This window comes from Aplysia californica, unplaced genomic scaffold (assembly GCF_000002075.1).
Source record: "Aplysia californica isolate F4 #8 unplaced genomic scaffold, AplCal3.0 scaffold00260, whole genome shotgun sequence".
NCBI lineage: Eukaryota > Metazoa > Mollusca > Gastropoda > Aplysiida > Aplysiidae > Aplysia > Aplysia californica.
The window spans coordinates 630,451-658,019 of NW_004797530.1; the positions used below are offsets into that span (position 1 = coordinate 630,451).

At 36.6% G+C, this 27,569-nt stretch overlaps 1 protein-coding gene across 1 annotated transcript in view; it reads left to right on the forward strand.

Moving 5' to 3' along the window:
* The window catches only part of LOC101851583 (putative E3 ubiquitin-protein ligase UBR7), a 15,031-nt gene extending 1,784 nt beyond the window's left edge, over positions 1-13,247 (forward strand). Inside the window, exons 2-11 of the mRNA XM_005100790.3 lie at positions 648-775; positions 1,617-1,677; positions 2,745-2,840; positions 4,648-4,701; positions 5,541-5,643; positions 7,335-7,630; positions 7,955-8,143; positions 8,876-9,035; positions 10,256-10,317; positions 12,001-13,247. Of these exons, the coding sequence (XP_005100847.1) occupies positions 648-775; positions 1,617-1,677; positions 2,745-2,840; positions 4,648-4,701; positions 5,541-5,643; positions 7,335-7,630; positions 7,955-8,143; positions 8,876-9,035; positions 10,256-10,317; positions 12,001-12,093 (1,242 nt within the window). The 3' untranslated portion in view covers positions 12,094-13,247. The remainder of the gene's footprint in view (positions 1-647; positions 776-1,616; positions 1,678-2,744; positions 2,841-4,647; positions 4,702-5,540; positions 5,644-7,334; positions 7,631-7,954; positions 8,144-8,875; positions 9,036-10,255; positions 10,318-12,000) is intronic.
* The last annotated feature ends 14,322 nt before the right edge of the window (positions 13,248-27,569 follow it).

The following is a 27,569-nucleotide window of genomic DNA, read 5'->3' on the forward strand; positions in this document are numbered from 1 at the left end:
GGGGGGGTGTAGACATGCTCCCCTGTCTTTCACCATGTAGTTTGTGATGTTTTGCAATTAGGGTTATTTTCATAAAAATTGGTTTACGACAGTTTTAGTGGCCATAGAATGTGTGTTCAATGGCAGTCACTTTGACCCCCAAAAGCAAATCTTAAGCACTAAATTGTCTGGATAGGGGAGAATTGAAGCCAGGGATCGGAAAGTCAAAATTAAATTTAAAGAAGTACTTCATGAATACACCGGTACCGAAAAAAACAAAGACAGTCTTAGTCTAGACTTATATATAGTTCATGACTGACATGATTCTTTAGGGGAATTGAAGAAGGTTAGTAGGGGAAGGATTTAGTGGAGTAAAGTACTGTGTAGAAAAGGAGGGAAACTAAAGGGCCAATCTTATGCCTTTTATTAAGAAACTGTATAAACATTTTGAAGCAAGGCTTAATTCCTAAGAATATGATTTTTTAGGTGAAGGACACTTGTATTCTTAACTTTTAACCTGGAGTTGGTCAGCGGCTAGATATTTACATGTACATTGTTCTACTTCTGATCCACTAATTTCACCATTCAATAATTGCCTAAAATTTTGTGCTTATCAGTATCATGATCGTGCTGAGCAACGCTAATGACCCAAATTTCGTCCTCCTCAGGGTTATTTGAAGCGTCAAGCCCTGTATGCTTGTGCCACCTGCAGCCCTGATGGTCTGGCTGGAGTGTGTCTTGCCTGCAGCTACGCATGCCATGAAGGTCATGAACTGTACGAGCTCTACACCAAGAGGTATTTCGGATCATGCTTACTGCTTGCTTGGCCTTGTGATGTGTCAATTTTACTCATCATGTTCATAAAGAAAAAGGCAACATTTTTCTGCTTGTGGAGAAGTTTAAAGTACTGCAGCAAAAAGGAAAACCCATCTGTTTTGAGGCTTTGGGTAATACAAATAAATACCATAATGCAAATCTTAATGCATACATGTCGATAAATTTCAACACATTGTGCACAGTGCATATTGTGACATGGCAACAAGCAAGTTCACAAGCTCTCAACATCATAGCTCATAGCTGGTTAATATCTTTGTCATGACCAATATAACTCGTTTGACTATGCTTTTGAAATGGGGATTCCTTCCTGAGTGCAATATTCATCTGGGTGCAATACTCAACAGGGGTTCCTGTACAAATGGATCCAATTTTGATTTGTTTATCCTAGCCAGCCGACAGTTGGCTGCACTCTATTTGTAACAAATAAACTACTTCCTTTTCATTGGTAGGATTCTTGTTGTCCTTTGTGTTTCGGGTAGAATATAGAGTGATAAAAGTACATAGTTCCTCTCTGTAATTCATCTACTAATAAATAGACACACTTAATTTTTGTCACTTATCAATTTCCATGTTTGGTAGAGTGCTGATGCTGATTACCATCAAAGAAAGTAAAAGACATGCCTGATTCTTTTTCCTTTTCTTAAACTGCAATTTTTCCAATTTGTTTCTTTTGGTTACCATGTTGTCCTTTTTTTTCCTAAAGCTTTTGTCTATAGGTACAGGCAGCTTGATCAGAAACTGTTTGCTTGTGGAGTCATGTCTAATATATCATTGTATTATGTTTTTTTTCTCATTCAAAGGCATTTCCGATGTGACTGCGGCAATGAAAAATTTGGAAACAAAGCATGTAAACTATATGCAGTAAGTTGCAATAAGGTCTTTTCTTAAAGCTAATGTTTGCAAACAAAACCACTGAGCTACAAAGTGAAATTAAAGCCTGTTGACCAGTTTCAAATATATTTGATATGCTATCATGGTGGGTTTTTCATTTACTATCTAAGTTAATCTAACAGTGCTTCCAATTTCCCGCATTTCCGCATTTTTTAGTTTCCTCCAGACCTCATCTGCCGATCGGATGCCCGCCACCTCATTGATGGTTCCCCCCTCCCATGTTCCCGACTTTCTCACTTGTAAAAAAAAAAACTACATCTAGATCTATGTTGCGTTTCGGTTGCCTTTAGTGAAACCGTGCTGTAAATATAAAGCTTAATTTACCTTTCACTGTTGGAAGTTCTGATTGCTGACCTGACGTGTCTGTGTTTGAAGTCATACAATTATTATTTTATGAGAGTGGATTCGAATCCCGGTCTCAGAAGTTTGTTTGTTTTTTTAACTCCCGACTGACCAACAATTTTTTTCCCATTATTATCATTTGTTTCTCTGTAGTTTTTTATGTAGTGATGAAACATGCACATTCTGGTGTTGTCCACAGGAGGAGCTTTTACTAACAAAGTATACTTTTCCTTTTACCAATTTAGGCCTTGTTAAAGTTAAATAGTGGCTTTACTTGGTGTGTGAATCTCATTCTTTTTTAAATGTTAGGCTCAGAAAGGCCAAATTTTGTTTTTTCAATTGCAAATTTTCTTCAGCTTCATGGGGCCGGCGGCCCCTGGACCCCCAACCATGGCTTTGCCAATTTTCCCTCCATTTTGGGATTTTGCTGTTGGAAGCACTGATCTAAGGCAAACACTTTTCTATTTTAAAAATGATAAATCCTGTCAATCCAGTCAAGAATAGTGTCGTTTCAAAATACATAAGAACTTTAGAGATGAGAATGAAATGCAGTTCAGTGGAGAGCTGCCATAGGGTACGAATGGGTTATCAATGATGCTTCTGACGTATAAAGTATAGTCTTTTGAAAGGCTTTCCATGTTAAATGTTTATATCTGTAGAACTTATCGGTGTTTAAAAAATTTTTCTTTCTGCAGGGCAAAATGGAACACAACACGAAGAACAGATATAATCAGAATTTCAAAGGTGTTTACTGCAGCTGTTCAAGGCCCTATCCTGATCCAGAGGATACAGTGAGTCCCTTTGCTTTATCCAGTTGGGTTTGGAGAACTGCTCTGGTAGTCAGGACTGAGTCAAAGTGTTTTTAGTTAACTGACTGTAAGGTGAATTATTGTTATTGCTCCTTTTTTTAGCCTTTGAATATACACACCACTGCAGTGGAAAAAGAACAAAGGATTGAGTATTAATTTGGCATTGGGTAGAGAGATGGAGAGTCACTAAATAGAGAGTCATTTGTCGTTAAAGTACTGGTTCTGATATTTTGTAAAATATTATAGCGAGATAAATAGAGAATGTCACACTTAACCATGATTGTACCGTATTGTCAGACTTGGTGGGTGGAGTGGATGGCCCTGGTTTGAATCCCCAACAGAGTGTTCCTAATTTTTTTTTGTTTCTGAGGAGTTTTCAAGGCTCTCCATCAATTCGGCTTGGTGTTACTGGAGATAAGTATAAAATTTGGAGGTCCTGCCTCTTACTTTATTTCATCCAGACTACATGCATATGGGTAGGGCCTATGTGCTTTTAAAAAAATAGTTTTAGTAAATGTTTAATGGCACTTGCAACACAATAAGGTCATATAAGTGCAGAAGATTAGAGGTGTTACAAGAGAGTAACACACACAAAAAAGAAGGAGGGGAGATAAAGATGATAGATGTTTGATAGGAAAGAAGAAGCAAACCACACCAGAGCACCCCCAACCACCCACGGGCCTATGTGCTTGCACCGGCTGGTCTACATGAAAAGACATACCGAGTATTACTAAACCAATTCAAGTTGTTTTCCATGTTTCTGGCTTTTCAAAAGAAATAAAATCTCCCCTACAATATGAAGAATTAATTGGCTTTATTCTTACTCAAAGGATGACTAAAGTTGTTATGTTAAGGCAAAGTACAACTAAATAAATGATGAAGAATGTGAGAGTAGATATTTAAATCTAGAAAGAAAAGGAGAGTGGTTTGATTTGAATGGCTTTTGAAGAGTAGCTAGATCTAGATTACAGATTTATGAGAAGTTGGAAGTTGTTGTGGGTGAATTGAGTGTTGATGAGCCACAATCTGACAAAAATTTGAATTTTTTTCTCATCAGTTGTATTTCCCTTTTCTCAAATATTTTAGAAGATCATCAAAGTAAAATCTAAACAAAATTTCATATTGACAGCTTATTAACCCTTTAAGCCCTGACCTCTTGAGGCTACAGTGCCCCTCTGCCTAAGCTCCTAAGCGATTCACGCCTTCATTCACATCATTGTCAGAATCACATTCCATGTCCCACTCAGGGTAGTCCTCGTCATTACCAGCTTCTGATTTAGAAAGATCTTCAAAATAATCACAATGTCCTGTGTAGTAAACAGTTTTCAGGCGGATTTTGTCCCGGGCAGGTTGGTTTGGGGATAGGGTCTTGCTCACTGGTGTACTGGTAGCTAGGCATTTAGGCAATTTTACCCGCCCACAGTGTACAGGTGGCTTTGGCTCAAAGGGTTTAGTATTTTGGGCACAATACAATGCATATTTAAAGTGTTTTTGTGAATTCATGGATACTTACATCTATTTTGAGGTAAGCTTGTTTTTGTCTTTTACTTGAATTACTCTTTCTAATAAGCTAATATTTGGTAATATGTATAGATTCTTAAGTTAAAAAAAAAAAGAACTCTTTAGGAATAAAAAATGTGCGGGATCAAACTTGAAAATTTGTGAAGAAAGACTAGTACAGTAATTGTGTTGAAATTTGGACAAGCTAAGTTTTGTTGTAGTAGATAAACCAGAAAGATGGAAATATCCAGCTTCAACATGGTAAAAGTTTTGGTTTTTTTTTTGACAGGTGGAAGATGAAATGATACAGTGTGTTGTATGTGAGGACTGGCACCATGGACGAGTGAGTATTGATTGTTTGTTGAAGTAATGTGAGGTTTTGTGCAGGTTTTCAGTCTATAGTATAGTTACTGTGTTATGGAATCAGCAAATGTGTTGCAATGTGGTGAAATCAGGTGCTCGCCAGAATGATTTAAATGGAAGAAACCTACATCATTCTGCCCCCCGGCAATTTTTAAAAATAATTTTTTTGGGCCTAACACCAACACTTTAACATTATACCCATTTAAAATATCATTTTGCGTGGACTTTATTGACAAATGTAAATCGAAGGCACAAATTTTAAAAAATGATGGATGTGCAGATTCCAAGAACACTCCTGCTTTAGAAGCCACCAAACTTTGATGGCCTTAATTTTACTTTTGACCTCAGGCAACCCCCACTTCCTTCAAAGTTATCTCGACTTCTGTCCAAGATATATGGATTTTTTGTTCATCAAAACTGTTAAGATTATACCAGTAACTGAATGAATCCATCTAGATAGGCAAAGCTGTACTGCTCCAACCCTATTAGTAGAAATTGTAAAGGGGTTCTGTGAACATTATTTTTAAGATTGTTTCTTGTTATCTTGCTAAATGCATGAGAGTGGTAAATTTGTGACTGTATTTATTATTTTCTCTTTTGGTTGCAATGGTGATTTGGGAATTTGTAAATTGCTGCATTGTCTTTCTCACCATCATTTTCTTACAGTGTGTCAATAGGAAATGAATATAAAAATTTAAGATGGTGACACATTTGTTTGTACTTTCGTTGGACATGTATTACATACGTTATGAATGTGTGCTCTACAGGTCCATCTGTTTCAATTTTTTTAAAGTATCTATTTTTATTTCTTGCTTCCAGCATCTGAATATTCCAGTCCCTGAGAAAGACTTCAGTGAAATGATTTGCCCAGCATGTATGGCAAAGCATCAGTTTCTTTGGGCATATCACGTTCAAGGTGAAGGTAAGTTCTCTGCCACATCTTTTCAAACACTATGAGTGTATGAGTGGACCTGTGAGCTGATTGCTGTCTTTCAAAAAGTTCACTGACTGATAGAAGGTTTTGACCCTGTGCTCCTTCTAACCACTGTTTAGTGTTATGGATCCAGTAGCTGGTGAGTCTGTTTTATGCCCTGTTTGTGGGTCTTCTTCAGATGTTTCTGTAAGGGGTTGGAAGTTGCTAATGGTGTGGAAAGAAAAGGCCGTCTCTTATATCAATATTTTTAAAAACTGTGGACAAGTAGTTTCATAAATGATTTTGTCAGTGTAGCATGTCTCCCTAGTTTTACGCGTTTTGCATTATTATTACACAGAAACGGCCGCGATTATGGAAGTACGCAAATCTGGGGAAAATTACACTTTTTTCCAACCCGCGAAGTAGTCGTTTTCATGTCCGTAAAATGTTATTTAATTAAGCCAAATGATGGAAGTACGGCGCCGGCTCAGGCTTGGACGAGGCTTGTTGCTGGGCTGATTTGGAATGGTCTCCCCTTCGCTTTGTATTGCTGCACGCATGTGCGACAGGCCCGTTATCAACTAGCAGTATCTGGATCAGGCCTCTTCCTAATGAGTGCACGAAATTTGCCCAAGTCCTCTCAGATCATTGTTATGCGTCTGATTACACTTTTTTGTCTCGAATTACTGAAAATCATCTTTTCTTTTACACATTTTTGGATCTTGAACTAGGGAGGTATGGTGCAGCGTCCTATTGGGTCTCAGGTGAAAATGAAATTGGGATCTTATGTACTTTTTTTAAAAGAAGCATGTCAGCATGAAGATAGCCCTATCAAGCTAAAAAAAAGTGTAGAAACAAGTAGTCCTGTCTTTTAAAAGATTTGAACAGGGAATTTCGGTCATGAGGAACAGATTTTTTGTCCACTTTTGAAGAGAACTGAAAGGGCTAGCCAGGTCCTAGTAGTATATTTTACAATTGCATTATAAGCACACAAAAAAGAGAGGTTATTTTGCAGTGTGATTTTGAGATCAAAATTAGGTAATAAAAAGGATGTATGAGACTCCAAAAGGGGTGTAAAGTGTCTGTTTATTATGAATAATACACTGTTCGTGAAATATTTGTATGTCTGGTGAAACAATCTGGTGTTTGTTTTATATTTGCCCACCTGTGTTTGAGCATGACATGTGAGATACACAGAATGTTTTCAGACATTTTGTGCTTTGATATACAGTTGAACCTCGGTATAATATACTTGGCTTTAAACTGACTCTCAGGTTGAGTATTTTTACCATTTAAAAGCTTTTTCTAAAAAGGACCTGCCTGAAATGTGCTATTCACTATAATATTCACTTTACAAGGGATTTTATGTACCAATAGTCCATTTACTACATATGCTGTTCATTGTGAGAAAAAAAGAACAATCTAAAAAAAACCCGAAAGGTTTGCCATACTCAGGAATGCAACATAATGAGCTGCGGTGAGGGGGAGTATTTTTGGTATGGTTTTGTATGGTAGTGCTTGCATCTGCCACCCCCTCTCTTTTTCTCTTCTTCACACTCATTCAGATGTTGTGATTAGTTAGTAATATCGCTTGTAAGGGGGTCGCCATCGTATGCTTTGCTAAGACATTCAAAATCTTGAGTCTGAATGGAGTATGTTATACCAAGGTGTTACTGTATTTCTCTTTTTTTTTTTTACAGTGACAGAAATACAAAAAGAAGAAACTGATATTGATAACAGCTCCCCGATTGTGAAGGTTGAGGTTGAAGAAGCAGAAAATAAAGTCAAAACAGAAACATCGCAAACACTCTGCGCGGGAAAGTGTGATGAGGCTGCGACATCATTAGGACATCAAGAAAATGGAAATGTAAAAAGAGAAGATGTGAACGGGCACAATGGAGTGACTGATGTGAAAGGGGAGAGCTCTGATCAGACGTCGCCAGGAAAGGCTCAGAAGAGAGAGCGGCAGGAGTCTGACAGTGCGCAAAAAGCTGAGGTATGTTACATTCAAGAGATTTGTTTGGGGTGGATGGTTTCAGGGCACTTTGTTTGTATTTCCTACTAATTTGGTTACCACCCCTGTTCTGTTTCTGTCATCCTGTTTTGATTTTTTTTTTTTTTTTTTTTTTTTTTTTTTTTTTTTTTTTTTGATTCATCAAATGATTGTGTGGCTTTATGAATAACTTTCATTGACATCATATGGGTTTTGCAGTTGTGGGGTTGAAGTTGTTCAACTGAGGGTAGTTGGAAGGCATTACAGGAATGTCCTATTTCTGTTGTTTCCTTCTATTGTTGACCCACCTTACTGTTTTCCCCCCAGTGTTCTTCTCCCAAAAAAATGAAGCCGGATGTCAGTGACAATGGAGTGCAGAATGAAGTGGAAGGTGCAGAGGCAAAGGATAAGTGTCTGTTAAAAGCCCTCCAGTGTCGAGAAATGGAACACCCAGAGACTGCAGCATTCTGGCCAGAAGGCTGGAGACAAAAGCTGTGTCGCTGTGTGCAGTGCATGGTAAGCTGTATTCACAAATTGTCTTGTAGGTCATGTTTTTAACAAAGATAGTTCTATTTGATAGGGCTCTCCAATTTGATACTCAATGTTTGGTGTAATAATGGCTGGGCTTTTCAAGAAATTTTGTTCTATGAAATAGGACGCTCCGATTCGATACTCAGTATCTAGCTTGTAATGGCTAGGCTTTTTGGTACCCTACGCAAAAGATGCAAGTTTGATTACTCGTTGGGGAGGTTTTTTAAAATCAAATATCTGTCTCTCTTTCTGGGGGATGTTGTATCCTCCTGATCCTAGGTTGGCCTCGACAGGTAGGAAAGAAGCAGCCCACCTCCTACATGAATCTAGATTGTGTCATCTGGAGGTGAAAAACTCTTATAGTTACAGACTGTTTTTTTGGGGGGGCAGCATGGCATGTTGTAGTTTCAAGAAGTAGAAGTTAAGATTGTTCTAAAGGAGAAAATTTTGAGCAAAATCCGGAAATTTTTATACCTCGACAAATGGGGACCCTGTTTAATGGACTTTCTTATATGTGTTACCCAGGGTAGAGTTCAGGGTTCAAAGTCAAATCAGAGTCGTTAAATATTCTTTTCTGAGAAAAACTTATGTGTAAATTCCTTGTACGCTTTAAGTATTCAAAAATAATGGGGGCGGGGCCTGCATTCGTTATCATTCAAAAACTTTTTTGGCAAGAGTGATTGTTAAACCTGTTATTCTTATCTGTGTGCGCTGTAGGAAATGTACAAAGACAAAAACATTGAGTTCCTGTGTGATGAGTTGGACACAGTTCAGGCATACGAGGACAAGGGCAGGGATACAGCCAGCAATACTGAGGAATCAGAAGCATCAGCTTTAGCGGGAATGGACAGAGTGCAACAGATTGAAGTGGTTCGAGGTGAGTGATTACGGTTCTAGCTAAGCAGGCCTGTCTATTCTGATCAGAGGATTCTGCTGTTAAGTCCCACTTCTTTACTATCCCTCTGATGTTTCAGTTTCTCTGTCACGCTTGTAGGTGTTGGAGGGTACTACTGCCAGGTCATACTTCTTTTCTCTCTCTGTGTTTCTGCCATTTCTTCTTGCCATTTCCCTGAACTGAATGACCATAATTACGGGGTTGATGTGCTTCTTTCTACTCCAAAAATCAAACCAATATGCTTTTTCTAGCTTAACAACTATCAGTATGGCAGAATTTTTGTTTTTAGCATGAATTTGTCCATCAGCAAAGAGGAAAAACTCAAATTTGTAGTCTATTGTGTTGTGTGTAACACAGTAATTGCAGTGATGGATACCCACACAGCTTAATGCTTTGTTACTTTTTGTTCTCATTTACTCCGCCTTTATAGACATCTCATTATTACTAATACTCAAAGATCCGCATGCTTGATATTATGTATAAATAGGTATGTTTTATTTGTTTTCTCTCGGTCTTGCCTTTTCCCTTCACTGAATTGCTGTTATTAGGTTGATGTCTGTCTATTTGCTCAACGAGAAGAAACATGTGCTAGAAATTTAGGTCATATTCCTTTGAAACAAGTCAGTATGAAAACATTATTTGAAAATATTGAATTGCCTTTCTGGTAGGTAATTGGTCTTCTTTGTCTGCTACAAAATGACTATTGAAGTTTTCCGCAGCTGGACATCGCAGTGCACATTTAGCTGAAAATATTATTTAAAATTGTCTCTCCTTATTGATAAATTGGACCAAGGCAGTAACTGATTTTGATTTTACCTCATCTTTCTGAAGAAAAGGAGTCATTGAATGATGACGTTTTTGTCTGTTTATGCTCGTTATGTGTCAAAAGTTAACTTACAATGAATCAGTTATACTTTTTTCGTTGTTGTTATGGATCCAGTTTGTTGATGATTTATTAATTTAGATTTTTAGGCAAAAGTAAAAGTTAAACCCAAGCACCTTCACGATCACAGCCCACTGTTTTCCTGTCCCTGTAAAACACAACTACATACCCATGATGGTATCTAAAGATGTTGGGCTCTAGGTTTTCGTTGTTCAAAATAGGGGTTTCTACTTTTACAATTTTTTTCTGGAGCACCAAGCATGTTGTATAAAGTAGAGATAGATGTATACTGAAAAGGTTGTTGTTTTTTTTTCCTTAGGGTTTATCGACATGAAGTCACAGCTGAACGAGTTTTTGCAAGGATTTGTTCGGGACGGCAAGGTAGGGACTTGTACAGTGGATACTGTCTAAGGTGGCCACCCATTGCTGAGGAGAAAAGTGGCTGTCTTGCAGTGTCATTATAATGTACTTTACTCTTCTGATCCAGCGCCCATCTGGATTCTAGCTCTTCGGCCTGTCATTATATTGTAAAAGCATACGCATGGAATGAGAGGGGGGAGGGGATGACTGTCGTATCTATTTGTCATCATATTTTGGGGAAAATCTATATAAACTGAGTGGTAAACATCGGCGAGATGAGGTGGCAAAGGGTTAAACAGGTGGAAGTTGGAGCAGGTTTGATAAATGATGTACCTTGTCTGTTCAGTGGTAGTTCCCCAACTGCTCTGATCTAATGAAGAACTGAGTAAAACGAAGCACTAAAATCTTGTTTTACCTTAGACTCGATAATACATGTATGTTACAAAAGATGGAGGAGCAATTTCTTTTCCAGTTATTGCCATCAAACCCTTTGAGTCTCAGTCATCAAAAGTGAGGCAAATGAACAGGCTTTTAGATTTTGTGACTCATAAATATAAGCACATTTTGTTGATTCAATTTGGACTGAACAGGAAAGGCCTCAATTTTGAAATTAATTAACAAAATAAATTCTTTCATTTATATTTTTGGGATAAATTTTAATGCAAAAATTAGATTATGATTTCTTTTCTTTTTTTTGTCCGCTTGACTTTGACAAGAAAAAAAAATTGAAGTAAGGCTACTGTGGAAAGATGTTAAGACTGCTTTATGATTAAAGGTACAACTGTCCTTGGTACACATGGAGTGGATAATTTTTCATTTTTTGTATTGAAAAAATAAAAGTAATTGGAAGTAGGCAGCATATTAAATTGGCTTTTTGAAATTCAAAGCCATAAGAATGGTTTTTAATATTTTGTTTCATTGATTGCTGTTGCAGTTTTGTGTATGGAATACAGCAACTGCCAATTTTGCTGGTACTAAATTGCTCTGGGTTTGGTTTTTTTTTTGGTCGGGGGGGGGGGGGGGGGGGGGGGGGGTTGTGCAGGTTGTTAGAGAGTGCCAGTGGCTGGTCCTTTTTCTTTTCTTCCTGACTGATGTTTCTGTCTGTTTATCTTGCTCTCTTGCCCTGCACTCAATGATAGTTTTTGTGTTCATGTATTTCTCTTCTTCAGTGGAACAAAACAAGCAATAGTGTATTGGTTCAGTGTCATTTCCTGTCTCAATATGTGTGTCACGATGAGGTGGAATCAGGCGATCGTCAATTTTTGGGCATGTTGATTATTGGTATCATCCGAGAGCTTATTTGTTTCCTTGCTTTCTATCTTGAATAAAGTCAAGATTTTTGTGACTGAAGGAGCTTGGGGTCGCCTGGTTTCAGAAGTAAACGGCCCCCAAAGCTTGGTAACTTCAATAGGATGATAGTCCTAAAAATGCCTGTTTCTTTTATTTCATTATTTGACGAGTGCCTGATATCACCACGATGCCTCACGATTGTCCCGAATTTCCTTGGACTGTCCCGAATCTGGCAATGTGGAATTTGAGAGCCTTATTACATCGTGCATTAAACCTAAACCAGTCCCTTTTGATATAGTTTTGTTGGTTGTTACATAATCTGATTGTTATGATATTACGTGTTTCTGAATGTGTTTTTAAAAAGCTGGCTTGCCTGTATTGTGATTTTTAATAAAGTTCTTTTCTCCCTTTCAGGTGGTCACAGAGTCCGACATTCGAGAGTTTTTTCAAAGCATGCAGCAAAGAAGACGGGGTCAGATCGGAGTACCACAGCGATTTTGTCGTTGATATTTTCATCACCATTGTTGTCTATGTCACACCTAGACAATGTACTACATCATCAAACTGCAACATCTGCTGCAAGAACAAAATGCAACAAATGTACTAAATGTTCATCTAGAAATAGTTTTCTTTGTCATCATGAAGATTTGCAGCCAGCGATCAGATTTTTTATGACAGCTTCTTTTTTTTTCTTTTTTTTGTTGTTGAGAAAAATGAGGTGGCAGGTTTGGTTATAGTTTTTATACATGGGGTTTTTATACCTTTCAGAAATAGGGAAAAGGTTGGTTGATAACTGTGGTATATGAATTCAACATTAACTTTGATAGACAAAGATACAATATGCTTTTGATTTTTAACTTACACGGGATAATCAGGGTGACTGCCAGGCCCCGGGGCTCCGGAAATCTCAGAGACCCGAGAATGTAAAATGCCCCGCTAAAGATGCGTGTAAATACTTAAAAATTCTCGAATATTTGAAAATAAAATCCGATACTGTCCTTAACCCCAACTCTGGCAAGGGCCGATTAGCTCGGCCGATTTCCTGCCATGAAACTGGCAGGGCCGATCTCATAGGACCATATAGTAAACTGCTGCCTCTGCCTTCCAGCTAAATATTTGGGGCTTCCTAAAGTGATTTCTGATTGGCTGAAAGGCTATCCTCCAACCAGTCAGAATATTTCTATCATTCTGGCTTAGGGGAAGAGTATTTTCTTTTCAAAACAGAGGGATGTTTTGAAAGCTTGTTGTCGCATGTGGGTCAGAACACAACCAGTGTAGGTCTATCGCTTGTGCTACTCATGTGGGTCTTAAATGGCCAAAAATCTATCTTTGTTTAAGACAGATTGCTGAAAACTGCATGGTTGTACTTGTTTTTATTTTGAGCATGGTGTGAAAGTTGCGAGTATCAGTTGCGCTCGAAACATACCACATGACGAATTGAAACAGTCATACCTCATTACCTGTTCTTCTCGAACCTATAAAACTACATTTTATGGAAGGTTATTGGAAAACCTGTTTTTCTGCTTTTTCACATTTTTCATAACATGATATACATTAGATGGTGAATATGCTTATGAGCATGGACATTTTTTTATGTCAGCCATCTTGGATTTCAAAGTTACATAACCCCTTGTAAGTTAAAATGAAATCATATGTTCAAAGGAAAAATATAAAAGTTCATTCAAATACCATTTCAGAAAGTATATATACTTTTGTAGGGTTATTATTCGATACAAGTTTATAAATTTGATTTGTAAACATGTGCACATTTTGGCTGATTAGACTTGCCATTCCTGTTGAAACCAACTTGCCGGAGTTAGGGTTAAGTTCGTTTTTGCCGGTCGTGATTGTGATATTTGTTCGGCTTTTCCTGGTCCGAGAGTTCATTCAGTCTAAGGGCTGCAAATTATGTGACTTCCGAAAGGGGGGATTATTGATTTTTTTTTTAAAAAGATACACTGGGGAGGGGGGGGGGGGGAGGCTACACCAGTTGACAAAGACTGAACTTGGGAAACTGATTTTAATATTTAGAATTTGGTTTACTACTAGAGCTCTCTGCAAAGCGCGCGTTGTTGTAGGCCTTGTGTGGAATCGGGATCCGTCATACTCATACCTTGTAAGCCGTGTTTTTGTACTAAAAGGGTTGACGTTTCATTGGATGGGTGACAGTGAATTGTGTGCACTGTATTTTATATTTTAGCTTTCTGATCAAGATTCGCAGATTTTCAGTGTCACTCCGTCTTTCCCTCCCACAGTTCTTACACCTTTCACACTGAGTAGGTCTACTAGAGCCATACAAGTTATTACTCTACTTTGAGTTTGAGCAACGATTTTTGTCTTTCACGTTTATTATATAAATCATGACACCCAGACTGGTTCTTGACAGTCACTATTCTGGTTCTAGGCCCTTTCTCAGGCTCAAAACAGGATTAATTTTTATATAGTTTGTATAGACGAATATGATAAGGGGAAAGTATTTATAAAAGTAAGAACACACCAAAGTGACACAATACACTAGTGCCACACTCACATGTTGTTGATTGGATATAATGTACCTGCATGCGCGTGTGTGTGTAAATGGATCATGCGATGTTTTTCTTATGTAACATGCCCCTGGAAAATTGAGAAGTGCAGACTGTCTGTTTCTGTTGAAAGTAAGAAAGAGGCACCCTGCATCATGTAAACAAAATTAATTTCTTTCCTTGCATGTTTTGTAGAAATAAGCACAGTTGCTTTTAAACATTGTTAGGCTTACCTTAATGAAGAATTACTGGCATCACCTTTACTCGCCAGTGTTTTCAAACTGATATTTATTACTGATTAGACAATTTTTAACTCTTTCAATGATTATGCACAGTAAAAAACCTATAGTTTTCAAAAAGAAACTAAAGATTATACCAGATTTTTAAAAGCAATTCAACAGTGGAGCTCTTGGTTCCAACTTGTAAGAATAAAGGTTCCTGGGAAGTGCAGTGTTACTGCGGCCTCCTTGAATTCAAGGAGTCCTTGATAAGTCCTGAAAAATTTCCTTAAAAAACTCCTTGAATTTTAGGAACCTCCTTGAAAACTCCTTGAATTTCACCTGATCGAATATGAACCAAATTTTTGTCAAACAATCGAGACTAAGATTCCTTTCAGACAAGCGTAGGCCTATTGGAAATAGGCTTTACAGGTGCGAGTGCGCCGTCGGAAACCTCATGGATTCCATGACCAATTCTCATTGAATTAAAAAAATTTCTCCTTGAAATCTCCTTGAATTTGGTGGGGAGTTCATGGCAGGAACCCTGGATGTGTTACTCACCAGTGTTTTATCTGTGAAGTAGAACCGTTGGTTATTGTGTATTGGCTATTTCTACTCTGCTTAGAAAGAACTAGGAAAGTGGATCAAAAAGGGAATAGAAGTGAAAGCTCACTAATTTAAAATTCTATGAACCTGAAATTTTCTGTCCCTCAAAATATGCTCCTCAACTTTGTATACAGTACTTCAGTCTCCACAGCCTCCTCTGAAACGTACAGTAGTAGTCAGCTCCTGGTGTCCTTTGCTGCTCTGAATTTATAGCTTCTACTGGATCCTGAATGTACAGCAAGCTTATCTTTCAGAATAGGATATAACCAGAAGTCACAGGGGGGGCTGAGTCGGGACTGTTGGCTGTATGAGGCAAGTCTTGAACTTCTAGCGCTTTTATGCACAGAGTTGTGGCCCTTGCTTTGAGGGGCATTTTCATGGAAGACATTGTGTGCATTCTGTGGTGGCACTAGAATCTATTTGGAGAACTGTCTTTAAAAAGCGTGGTTTTGGGACATGTTGAAGGAATGTTTGCTCGCCTGAATTGTGTGTACTTTATTGTCAAATAAATCAAGGACCGATTTTTAGATTCAGCCCTGATTTGTATGGATTTTCAATCATGATAACTTTATTCTTACAAACGTGAAATTCATTTTTGCTGATATGTATGGTATTATTAACATATAAGATTCTGGAAATGTTTTGTTCAAAAGGAAACCTATTCTCATGTATAAATATCTCATTTTATAGATCAAGTCCATGCATTTTATGAGGAACGGGTACTTGGACTGAGGAAGCATTGCATTTCCTTTTCAAAGGAAGAGATCGTAGATATGATCATATTTCTTCATTTCACTGGCAGTGGGACCAAATGTTTTGTTTCTTGTCGTCTCCTCATTGATTGCTGTCACATGAAAATTCATGTAGTAATCAGGTGTGAGTTGTGTTTAGTTGTATTGTGCACAGTGTTCAACAGATGTTTAAGTCGAGAAATAAAGTACTGATATTGTTCGTTGGTCATGTAATGTTTGGAAATGGTTCTACAAATGTATGAGGGCACTATCTGTATGTATATGTGAGGCAGCGTGGTGGAATCAGGCTATCGTCAAAATAATCAAAGTGACGAAACTTGCATTTTTCCGCAGGTTTGCGAATTTGATCAAATTTTTGGTTTTTTGGCTCAACACCTTTCATGCCCTTTAAAGAACTCATTTCTGTGTGGATTTTTCTGAAAAGCGTTCATTAAAGGTACAAAAATGAAAATTTTCAGTTACCACGGACTCTTAAGCTAAAGAAATAACTAACCTTTGGAGGCAATTTTCTCACTAATTTTACCTCTAAAACCATGTGACCCCCATCTCCTTTATTCGCAAATATCTCGACTTGTATTCAGGATAAATGGATATTTTTTTTCATCCAAAGAAAGACAAGTGAACAAGCTTTAAGATCATACCAATAACTCTACATGCCCCAAAATTGACGAGAGCCTGATTCCACCACGCTGCCTCACATATATGGTGACTTGTTTGCTGTTTAAAATGAGAAGTTCAAATTTAGTTCAGAATGAAAAAATAAAACATGATTTTCTTGTGGTTGGAGGTAACTGTTCTCCAGTTGATAATACTTGTAACAGTGAAAATTTAAAAGTAAAAGATGTGATTATTTCCTTGCTGGTGTCTTTCACATGAAAGGAATCTGAATGGTACATTATACTGAGATTGATTGTTGCTGGAATCTCATTAAACGAATGTGATCCATGTTGAACCAACCATGGTTTCTCTGGCTTTGATTATTTAGTTTTGTAGCAACTCATCTTTTAGTCTTTCATTTTCTTTATGTCTAGTATTTTTTTCTTTGTATCTACTGTCTTGTTCTTAGTCTTTTCTTTGTCTCTATGTCTCAGTGTGTCTTTCCTCTCATGTTTTTGTCTTTTTATTATTTTGTTTTTAAATTCCATGTGATCTCACTTATGATGCCTAGTTCTCTATATATCCTGAATGTTTTTGTTTACTCTTTTTTCCTGTCTCTTTTTTTTTCTTCTTTTAAAAAAAATTAACTCTGTGTGTCTAGTCTCACTCAGTATCCGTCTCTTGACTTTTCATTTTTAGGTGAAAGATGTGTCGTTTGGTCAAGATGTTTGGCCACATACAGCCCATAGGTGGATTCTAGTAACCATAATTGTTTACTCATACGCATGTTCTGGAAAAAGAGGTGCAACGGTTTGGCTCTTCTGCTTGCTTTTGCTGCACACAAAATATTTGGGATCAATTCCTATGCGTGCCTTTAAAATAAAAATGTTTATTATAGGCATTTTTCACCCCCATTGACACACATACATTACACCATCTAGGAGATTGGCTTCACAACTCCCTGTCGGAGCCAACCTGGGCTGAGATGGGTATGGAATACAAAGTCCCAGCAGAAAGACTGAGAAACTCTGTAGAAATTCTCACCATGCATGTACTTGAATCACACTCGAGTATCTTCTGCGGGTGATTGTGGAGTGTTTAACCATTATACCTTGTATGTCAGTCTACCTGGGGAACAGGGTTGGTGATTTTAAAAAATTTTTAAATAAAAATTTTAAAAATCGATTTTAAAAATTTTAATCAGATTTTTTCAATTTCAATCGGATTTTTTTTACTAATGTCGACACAGTTTGGGATTTTTGGTGGCTAAAAGTATGTTCTTTTAGTGCAAAATGCATTGTCTTTATTTTAACTAATGATTAATTTAAGCAACTGCAAAAGAAAGCCTTAATCTGCTATATCAGTGAATTATGGCTACAGACAAAAAATGAAGAAAATGTCAGTCTAAAAGGAAGAGCGGGGGGGGGGGGGGTAATTATGCATAGATAAACTTACATTTTATTACAGTGTGTTTGTGTGTGTGTGCGCTTGTGTTTGTCTAAAAGGAAAAAGGAAATGCTAATTTCAATTATGAAAAAAAAAAAAATTGAATACTGTGTTATTTTACAATGACAGGGGGGAAAGCAAACTTTTAGCATGATTATATTAGTCTACTAAACTTATATCTGTTTTATAAAACCAAGGAAAGGAATTCTGAATGTTTAAGGTGTAAAAACAGAATGCATTTTTTAAAAGTGATTTAAATCACTGATTTTTATTTTTAAAATCAAGTTGATTAAAATTTAAAAAATCAACCCAGCTCTGATTTCAATTGTGGAAAAAAAATTTTTTTAAAAATCTACTGCTTTAAATCGACCTGATTTAAATCAACCCAACCCTGATTTCAATTATAAAAAAAAGTAAATTGAATTATTTGAATGCTGTGTTATTTTACAGTGACAGGGGGGAAGGCAGACTTTTAAGCATGATTATATTAGTCTACTAAACTAATTTTAAAAATCAAGTTGATTAAAATTTTAAAAATCAACTGATTTAAATCGACCCAGCTCTGATTTCAATTAATAATTATGAAAAAAAAAGTAAATTGAATACTGTATTATTTTACAGTGAAAGGGGGGAAAGCAGACTTTTAAGCGTGATTATATTATATCTAGTCTACTAAACCGTATATCTGTTTTATGAAACTAAGGAAAGGAATTCTGAATGTTGAAATATGTAAACACTGAATAAAATTAATTTTTTTAAAAGTGATTTAAATCACTGATTTTTATTTTAAAAATCAAGTTGATTTAGATTTAAAAAATCAACTGATTTAAATCAACCCAACTCTGCTGGGGAAGGGAATGCATTTTGGCAAATTATTCTGGGATTGTGTATCCAACACAGCGTTGGTTGGTCCCAGCAAGAAGAGATAAAGTGGTCAGCCTTCAAGAGATTTTTCTAGTGTTCATGGGGGCTTACCAAAAGTATATTTAGCAATACAACCTCAATAAATTTGCTGATCTGTGTTTCCTACTTAAAACTATCGCGTAATGTCAACCAAAGAGCCTTTTATTTTAGAGTTTGTTTGTTTTACAGCACTTGCAACACAAATGGGTCGTATTACTTAATGTAAGTGCTGAAGATTAAGTTTTTCTAGAGAGTAGTATACAAAGAAAAGAAGAAATAAGGATGAAGGTAGATATTTACTGACAGGAAAGGGGTAAACCACACTGGTGCAATCACCCAAAACCTGGCCTTCCAAAGGCCTCTGAGCATTCAGTGTAGAATTGCTACCTTAAATTACATGTACAAAGTTCTGTCAGACATTTTTGGCTGTTTTGGGTTACTAAGACTAAGACCCTGAGAACAAGAACCAAATGTTTTATCAGATCTGCTCTTCCAATTTGTAAGATTGGAGTCGAAGAATTGCATTCGAAAAAGCTTGACATGATGTGAAACTCCAAATCTTTTTTGTTAAATTTCTCAGAACTAGGTACTGGGCAGATAGAACTTTGTAAGTTTGAGGTGGCGTAATATTGGCAATCCTTGGTGTCTGTTGTGTTTCAATGTTGTTTACAGAAGATACAATATTACATAGAAAGACAGAGGATAAAATGGTTTGGCCACCTGTTACGCATGTCACCTGACCAGCCAGCCTTGACAGCCTACAACACCAAGCACTCAGGCTATAAAGGAAGAGGAAGGCCACGCAAAAAGTGGATCGAGGGTGTCAAGGAAACCCTAAGAAAACATTACATCACAACTTAAAGAGCTGCAGAGCTGGCCTACCATAGAAAACTGCATCTCCCCTCGACGCTTAACGGCAACAGAGGATGAAAAAGTAAAAGTAAAGTACAATATTAGTGGGTGGTTGGCGACTGCTCTGGTGTAGTTTGCTCTCTCCTATCAAACAGTTATCATCCTTATCTCTCCTTTTTTGAGTTCATTATTCTTTTAACACCTCTAATCTTCAGCGCTTATATGACCTTGTTGTGTTGCAAGTGCTGTAAAATGTATACAAAAACAAAATGATTCCAGTTAATTAGTTCCATTTCTGAGTGGGGATATTATTATTAGTCTATGGAGTATGTATCTCTTCAGTCTGCTAGCAACAGCATGTTGTGTCCCACTTAACCGAGACAAAGATAGTACAAGACCGAGATAGACCCAGAAGGCAGTGTGTAACTTAAATGATCTATATCGTGTCAAGAAGGGATAAAACATAGGTGTCACGACGCAGTGGAATCGGGCGCTCATCAATTTTTGTGCACGTGGAGTTATTGGTATCATACTTAAAGCTTGTTCATTTATCTTGCTTTTGATTTTTAAAATACCCTTCTATCTTGAGCAGAAGTCAAGATATTTCTGATTGAAAGAGCTGAGGACACCTGGTTTATGTGGTGAAATTAGTGTGAAAATGGCCGCCAAAGTTTGGAAACTCCAATAGCTAAAGAGACCTTGAAAACTGGAAAATTACATTCTTTAGTAAAATTCACATGGAAATATGTTTTTATATGGACATAAAAGGGGTTGAGCTAAAAAGCAAAAATTTGATCAAAATTGCCTAACTGGTGGAAAAATGCCTGTTTCTCTGATTTCGTTATTTTGACGAGCGCCTGATTTCACCACGATGCCTCTCTTTTAGCCTTTACAGTCATATTAGTGGGAATCTTTGTATTAAATTGTAAAAATATAATACATTATAATATGTATATTGTTTTGCTGCTAAGCACATGGGGAAAGATGTCACTGGTACGTTCTACTTATTTCCACTCCCATCTCATTATATTTATTCGGTCTGTTAGTCTTGCTCTCATGGAGCAACAGGACCATTATTGTGTTGTTGTGCTTCTCTTCATTCAAACTGAATTAAGCACCTGGGAGGTTGTATATATATATATGTGAAAAGGAAGGGAAAAAAGACTTGAAACCCTCGTGAACTGAGAAAAATTAGGCATTCAGTTTGCTAAAATTTGGTGAGCAATGCTAGTTTTGCTCGTCTATTTTCTCTTCACATTATGATTCTGGCAAAATTTGCCTATATAATATTTGTTCTTTGAAAGCTGCTTTGGCAGCTAATGTAATTACGAGACCTGTAGGCTAAGCCTCAGGATTCTGGACCATCGCTAAGAGGTGCAACAGTTAAAAATGCTTCCTAAAGTGAAGCGTAATGATGATCTAAAGCTCCATCTGTTTTAAACATAATCTAATAGGCTATATTTATCAAAAATCACCCCCACCCCACCCCCCTCCTTTTCTCCCTCTAAAAATAAAAAACCCAACTTACCTCACCCTCTTAATGTCATTTTCAAATATACAGAAAAAAATTCATTTGAAGCTTAAAAAGATTTTGTGTATCAAATAATTTATTCAAGTAAAACCATTTGTGTTATAAGAGCAAAGAGAGTGTAAAGAAGCGCAAAAAATTCCTGTCATCCATCAGTAGTGGCTCACAATCCAAGATGTGCACAAAATGCAATATGAGAGGGGAGTTAGGATGTTGGGAGGAGGACAAAATAACAGGGACAGCCCGAAGGCCTGTGAAGGTAGAAACATCTAGAAGCAATATCATTGCAGCATTGTCAAGTGTTGTCCTTCCTATGCAGAGTAGCTTTGTGTGAAAGAGAAAAGTCTATGAGTCGAGGAATGGTGGTAGTTGTGTAGGTCCTGGTGCTTGATTCTGATTATGTTCATTAAGGTTTTCTGTTACTTTTTAAAGTAACTTCATCAAATATCTTAGAAGAAAACAAAATTGACCTATACTTATTGAGTGACTGGGGTAATATGAGAGTTGTTGCAGACAAAGCTGTGGAAATGTTATCAGAAATGGTATAAGTATGGTACTGTATATTGAAACTCTTATTTAGTCTCGGTGTGAAGTCTTTGAAGGCTTGCACACATACCTAAAAAGAAAACATAGACTCTTCGAAGCTATTAAAAAATTGAACAGTTCAATAGGCAGCTGATAGCTTTTACAGTTGTTGAAAAATCTGACAAAGTGTTAAGCAGGCTGGGTTTGCCACATTGTCTGCTGACTAACTAATAAGGCAAAGAACAACAACACATTGCGCAAAGAATAGTCTAGTAGTGGGAAAATGAATTTTAAGTATGAAAACTTTCACAGCCGTAGAATTGCTGTGTGGATGGAGAGAGGGGTTAGAAGCAGAAGATGGGATGGAATAATCGCAAGTTGAGAACATATGAATGTAAAACACAGCAACATGATACATACCAAGTTGGCTGTGAACTTTTAACAATCACAAGCATAACACATTTTTGTACCAATACTGTGTATGTGGGGTTTTTTTTTCTCTTCTACTCTGACAACAAACTTAAAGTGTTTTGGACAGTAAATGCTCACTTTTTAAGAAATACATGTATTTAACCCTGTACTTATAAGAGATTTCAGTTTCAGGATCATGTCTATAGCCTATTTCAAAGCATTCATTTGCTCTCGCATCCATCTGGATATCAGTTCACAAAAATCTGTATTGTAAAGGAGACATCTATGAGGCAACAATATACAGGGACCATTAAGGCCACACATCTCAAAAGTGACCCCGACACCCTATCTCTATCGTACACAGGACTTTGTATTTTACAACAATTTAAAGAAGAAAAATGACTAATAGAGGAAAAACTGCACTCAGTGAAAGAGTTGTGAACCTGTTCTCATACCTCCTGATGTCTCAATGGATCTGCAAAGCATTTTATTTCATTTGTTGATTTTAAGGTACATGCACTTCTATATTCATTTAGTTGTAAAGACTTGTTATTGCCAATTTTTTTCTTCTCTGTCTTATGCTCACTTCCCTAGACATTCCTGTACAATGAAAGTAATCTCACAGAAGAGCTGGATGAGCGCTCCACATTTTCTTCTCTTGCTGCTTTCAAAAGCTGCCTAAAGAGAGAGCTATGAACAGCAAGTGCGTTTTTAATCTAATATCAGTCTACACTACAAACTTCTTTTTCTAAATTTCCCCTTTAGGACTGTCAGAGAGTAATAAAGCGCCTCTGATTTTCAACTACCATACTATATTAGAGGGCGCGTGTCAATATCATGTATAGTCCAAGTGGTTTCTCTACAGATCCTCTTATTTTGGACCAAGACTAGTGTTTCAAAAACCATGAGCTTACCTTCGGCATTTTTTATCAAAACTGTTTTCATGTTTTTATTTGCGCTGCCAGTGAAAGGGAAGAATTCTTTTCTGTGTTTCCATAGCTTTAATGCACAAAGAATTCCTATTCTGCTTTTCATTGTAAAAAAAAAAAATTGCTTTTCATAATGAGACCAGGTATGAAGACTATGCCCCCTCTCCCCATCTCCTCCCTTCCCAAATATTCAAAGCACAAATTCTGCTAACAAGTTCATATCATACAGAACACGAATTGAATTTTAAAGAAAAGAAATGACTTTCAGCTATTCTAATGTTTGTACAAGGCTGCAAATCGATTGATTCATATAATGGTAACGCAAGAGACTTACAAAGTGCAAGAACAAATTCAAATTCATGTCATTCACATGCAGACAATCTAAAGTTCTTCTGCTTCATGAAAATTAGGAAAAAAATTGGTCATCAAATATTACCAAAATGAAATTGCATGCAGGTATAGTTTTAACAGATCTTGCCCCATTTAAATCTGAGACATTCAAACAATGCATACATAAAATGTATAATTACTATGTACAGAAATATTTTTAATACATGGAGAAAAGTTTCAGCTACATGCACTTTTTTCAACAATACTTATACTATCAGAGATGTTCTTTCCCCTTTTTAAATTGTAATTTTCATTAATCTAACTCCTAAAGTTTTAACCTTGTTACAGTAAAATTATATTTCTTGGGATTGGAGGTTTGAAATATTTTGTGACCTCAACATTTTCTTATCAGTTTTTAAAGGCAGACTTTTTATTATTTGTTTATATTGAAATGCTTCATGAGTTTTGACATTTCTATATTCATGCACATAATATTTTCTCAAGAAGCCTTTCCTGTCTCCTTAATGGAATTCTTAAAATGAAGTTGATTTCTCACTTTTTGCTTGCCAATGTATCTCCAATTGAGAAGATAGAAAATACAGAACAATACACATGCTGGTAATTTCGTTGTGGTTGTCACAGTTTAAATAATATTCATGCTGCTTTATGGTACTACTTTTTTTGTGCACAATATGTATATTTAGACGTTATTGTATTTTGTCCTCTTAGTCAAGCTCTAATTCAGGTACAAAAACTAAAGCTACTTGCTTATCACATTTCCATGTAATTAAACCATGTAGACCTACAGCAGAGACAAACTTAGAACCAGCAAAGTCTTTTGTTTGAGTAACATGGACCAAATATTCATGGACCAAATATTCACCTCGAACGTTTCAAAATGAATTATGTATATAAATGTGAGCACTGCAGTGGTACATATTCTCACATTTCTTTTTCAGTTTGATTTTGTGCATACAAAGAAACTGAGCTGTGGCCTTAACTATGAGTAGACTCCAGAATATGATGGGTAAAAATTACTGCAAAGCATCACACTGGTTGTACAGATTGTTTCTCTCAAATACCGTTCCTTCAAAAGGGATGCAAATTGTCAAGGCCCATTGGAAAAAAAAGCACACACATCATAGTTACCAAGGACAATTTTATGCAATAAAAGAGAAAAAGCAAACAAACATAAATGGGAAGACGTATAGCATTGTCGATGATGATGCAAAGAGTCCATTTTGTTTTAAAAAGATTCAACAAATGCGAAAACAATAAGTAAAATGTGCACAAAAATTGTTCGGGCATCTGCACAGTGAAGCAAAACTAGAATTGGCACAGCGTGGTGACAAGTTTAGGACAAGACTAGAAGCAATTCAATGTTCAAACCCACACTACCTACACACTGTGTTTGTGAAGAAGTGAAACAAACATCAATAGTTTTTCAGTTTCCTTTTTCAAAGTGATTTTCATTACTGCCACTGCTTACACTAAGGGACAGCATACACTGTTTCCACAAATGTTGTTGTGAGAATTGATAGTCACAAGAACAATCCAAAACTTTTCTAAGAGAAATGAAAAGCACATCAACTCAGTGTACAAACAAGAACAACATCAGCTGTAAAGACTAATGAAAAAATTACTACTAAAAGCTTGTTGTGTACAAGTTTAAAGTTGTGATGAAAACTAGTCATTACACAAAGTGTTTCATTTTATTTCACAACAGGCAGTTCTGTGGAGATAAAAATAATAAAATATCTCCATGTGCCATTCTTAAGCCATATGCTCTTGATTTTAAAACACCAAAGTTCCCCCCCCCCCCTTCCCCCATGTCCTGAACATACAATGAATCAGAAAGTCAGGGGAGCACAGCTAGGATTGGGTGGAGAGTGGCTTTGTAGGTGAGGCAAACATGTAGGCATTGTAGTAGAGCTAACGCAGACACGAAATTCTGAAAATACAACTGGTGCACAGACAAAGAGAACAGATATAGGGACACACATCGAGTCAGGTAGGGGTGGGTGGTGGAGTTACGCAGCTCAGTGCGTTACTCCGAACAAGCCAAGGTTCAGATCTACACTTCTCTTCTTCTGCTATAGAAAATACAATATGTATATTATATATAATATGTATGCATTTCAATAATTTTCAGGGGAAGGGGGAGGAAACAGCCAATGTGTAGAGAATGAAAAATGAACACAAACAATAAATGTACAGGGGCAATGAAATGAATATCAACAGTACCTGCCCAGAAAAAAGCAACAAAACCCCCAGAATACAAACATAAACTGCTGAAATATTCATATATTTACACACTGTAATATGTGAGACACAGGTAACTGCTGAAACACTGACAGTATTTATAATGATCAAACAGCAGAAAAATACCTCTCCTCACCACCCTTTGCCCAAATGTGGGCTGTTCTTAGTGTTGGATAAGAAAGAAAAAAAGCTTCAAAAGAGATAAGAAACAGTTTCTTTCACTTGTACATCTATGTGAGGATGCATGCATACAAACATTTATTCAAAAGCAATATATATGTTAATGTGAGAGTATGGTCGGCTACATGACTTTTCAAACGCCTATAGTGGTTTAGCGTGATCAAGTCTTTTTTTTCTTCTATGTAATTTTTATAATAAGAGGACTTGAAGCAATGCGAAACTGAAAATATAATGACAAACCTATTGTCTTTTAAAAAAATATTGCGTGCATTCCAATCTCTACAGCCGTAAAAAGAGAACATTTTTCATGGAATTGGAACAAGAATTGTGCACTGTGACTACCAGTATGTGATGAATACAATAAAAAAGGAATGAGAGAAAACATTGAAGGCTTCTCTGTCAGCTCTTCTTTGCTTAAAATTACCAAAATGTGCTTTCTCACCTTAGCAGCATTGGTGCCAAAACTTCTTGAGGGTGACAACTTAGTTATGTCTCGCTGTGCACATGTGATTATTCACTTTATGATCACTTAATTTAGATTTTCCACTCCAAAAAAAAATCATATTTTCCAATCACCCCGTACAATGGAAAGAAAAGTTTTATTCAGCAACTTTTGACATTATGAGAAAAGAACTTTCTTTATTTTTTTTGGTTTGATTTTATGATAAATGTATTGCATATCGATGCCATTCTCTATTGATATGCACTGGCCTATGCACTGGCCTACTAAACAGACATGCTTATTCCTGACTAAAGTTTGACAGCTTAAAAAAGATTATGGAAACATAACTGAGAATCTGGAATCATAAGGGAAATTGGAATGGTGGAGAGTGGAGTGTACATAGGGATAAGAAAAACAAACGTGGGGTAAAAGATATTATTTCTAGAAAACAATCTCACTCGTAACAAAACAAGATCATAGAAAAAGAAGCTTGGAAAAACATGAGACTGTCCTGGCAAGCCCAAGAACTATAATTTAGTGATACAATTCAGTGTCAGATCTTTCATATATATCCAAACTTTGCAGAGGTTTTGCTCTAACAGTGAAATTGTAACTGCATTATCCCTAAATTATGACCCTGGAATCTTTTAATATCCTTCACTGTTACTTGAGGCCAGTCAAAAGAAAAAGAAATGTTCCCAGCCTACCAAAAGAGGATAATAAGTCTCCTGTAAAAATCTGACTTGCCATAGATGTGACAAGTTTTTTGTTGGCTTCTACTCAACAATAGCAAATATTTTCTGTTGTTGCATCTGTTACTGTTACCGTACCTCTCTGCAGTCAAGCATCAGCTTGCCAATTGAATGAAGTGTATGAACTTCCAATAAGAAAGGAATCAAACTATTTCCTTATATAATACAGTAAAAAAAAGTGGCAACGGGCCATTTGAGATGGAATTGCACAAGAGCTTCCAGACTCACTAGAGAAGTCAAGAAAGGAAGATGACTAAAACAGGAAATTGTAACTTTAAGCCTTTAAATATATTTGAGTTTGAAAGAAGAAGAGCAAGAACAATGCCTTATATGATACTCATGTCTTTAAAATGCACAAAATTTTGGGTATCCTTTTTCTTTTCATATGATGCAGTGGCGATGGATTGACAACAAAGAAAGAAAGAGGTGTATTCAATAAATATTCAAGCACAAGAACCCGTATTATGTTACCTGAAACACTACTCACTGAAGCAAATAGTTGACAATATTAGAAAAAGCACTTGCAGACATTAGTCATATTTTATTCATTAAAGTGTGGTTTAGGGGTGAGAAAGAAAACTTTCTTTCTCTCTTCCTTTTCCTTCCACCTCTCATTCCTCCTACTTTCTGGATTAATATTTACCTATCAATCCTTCTCCTAGTCTAAAAGCACAGAAATTTCGACATTTGAAAACAACTTATATGTTGTCTCGTACAAAAATGAACGT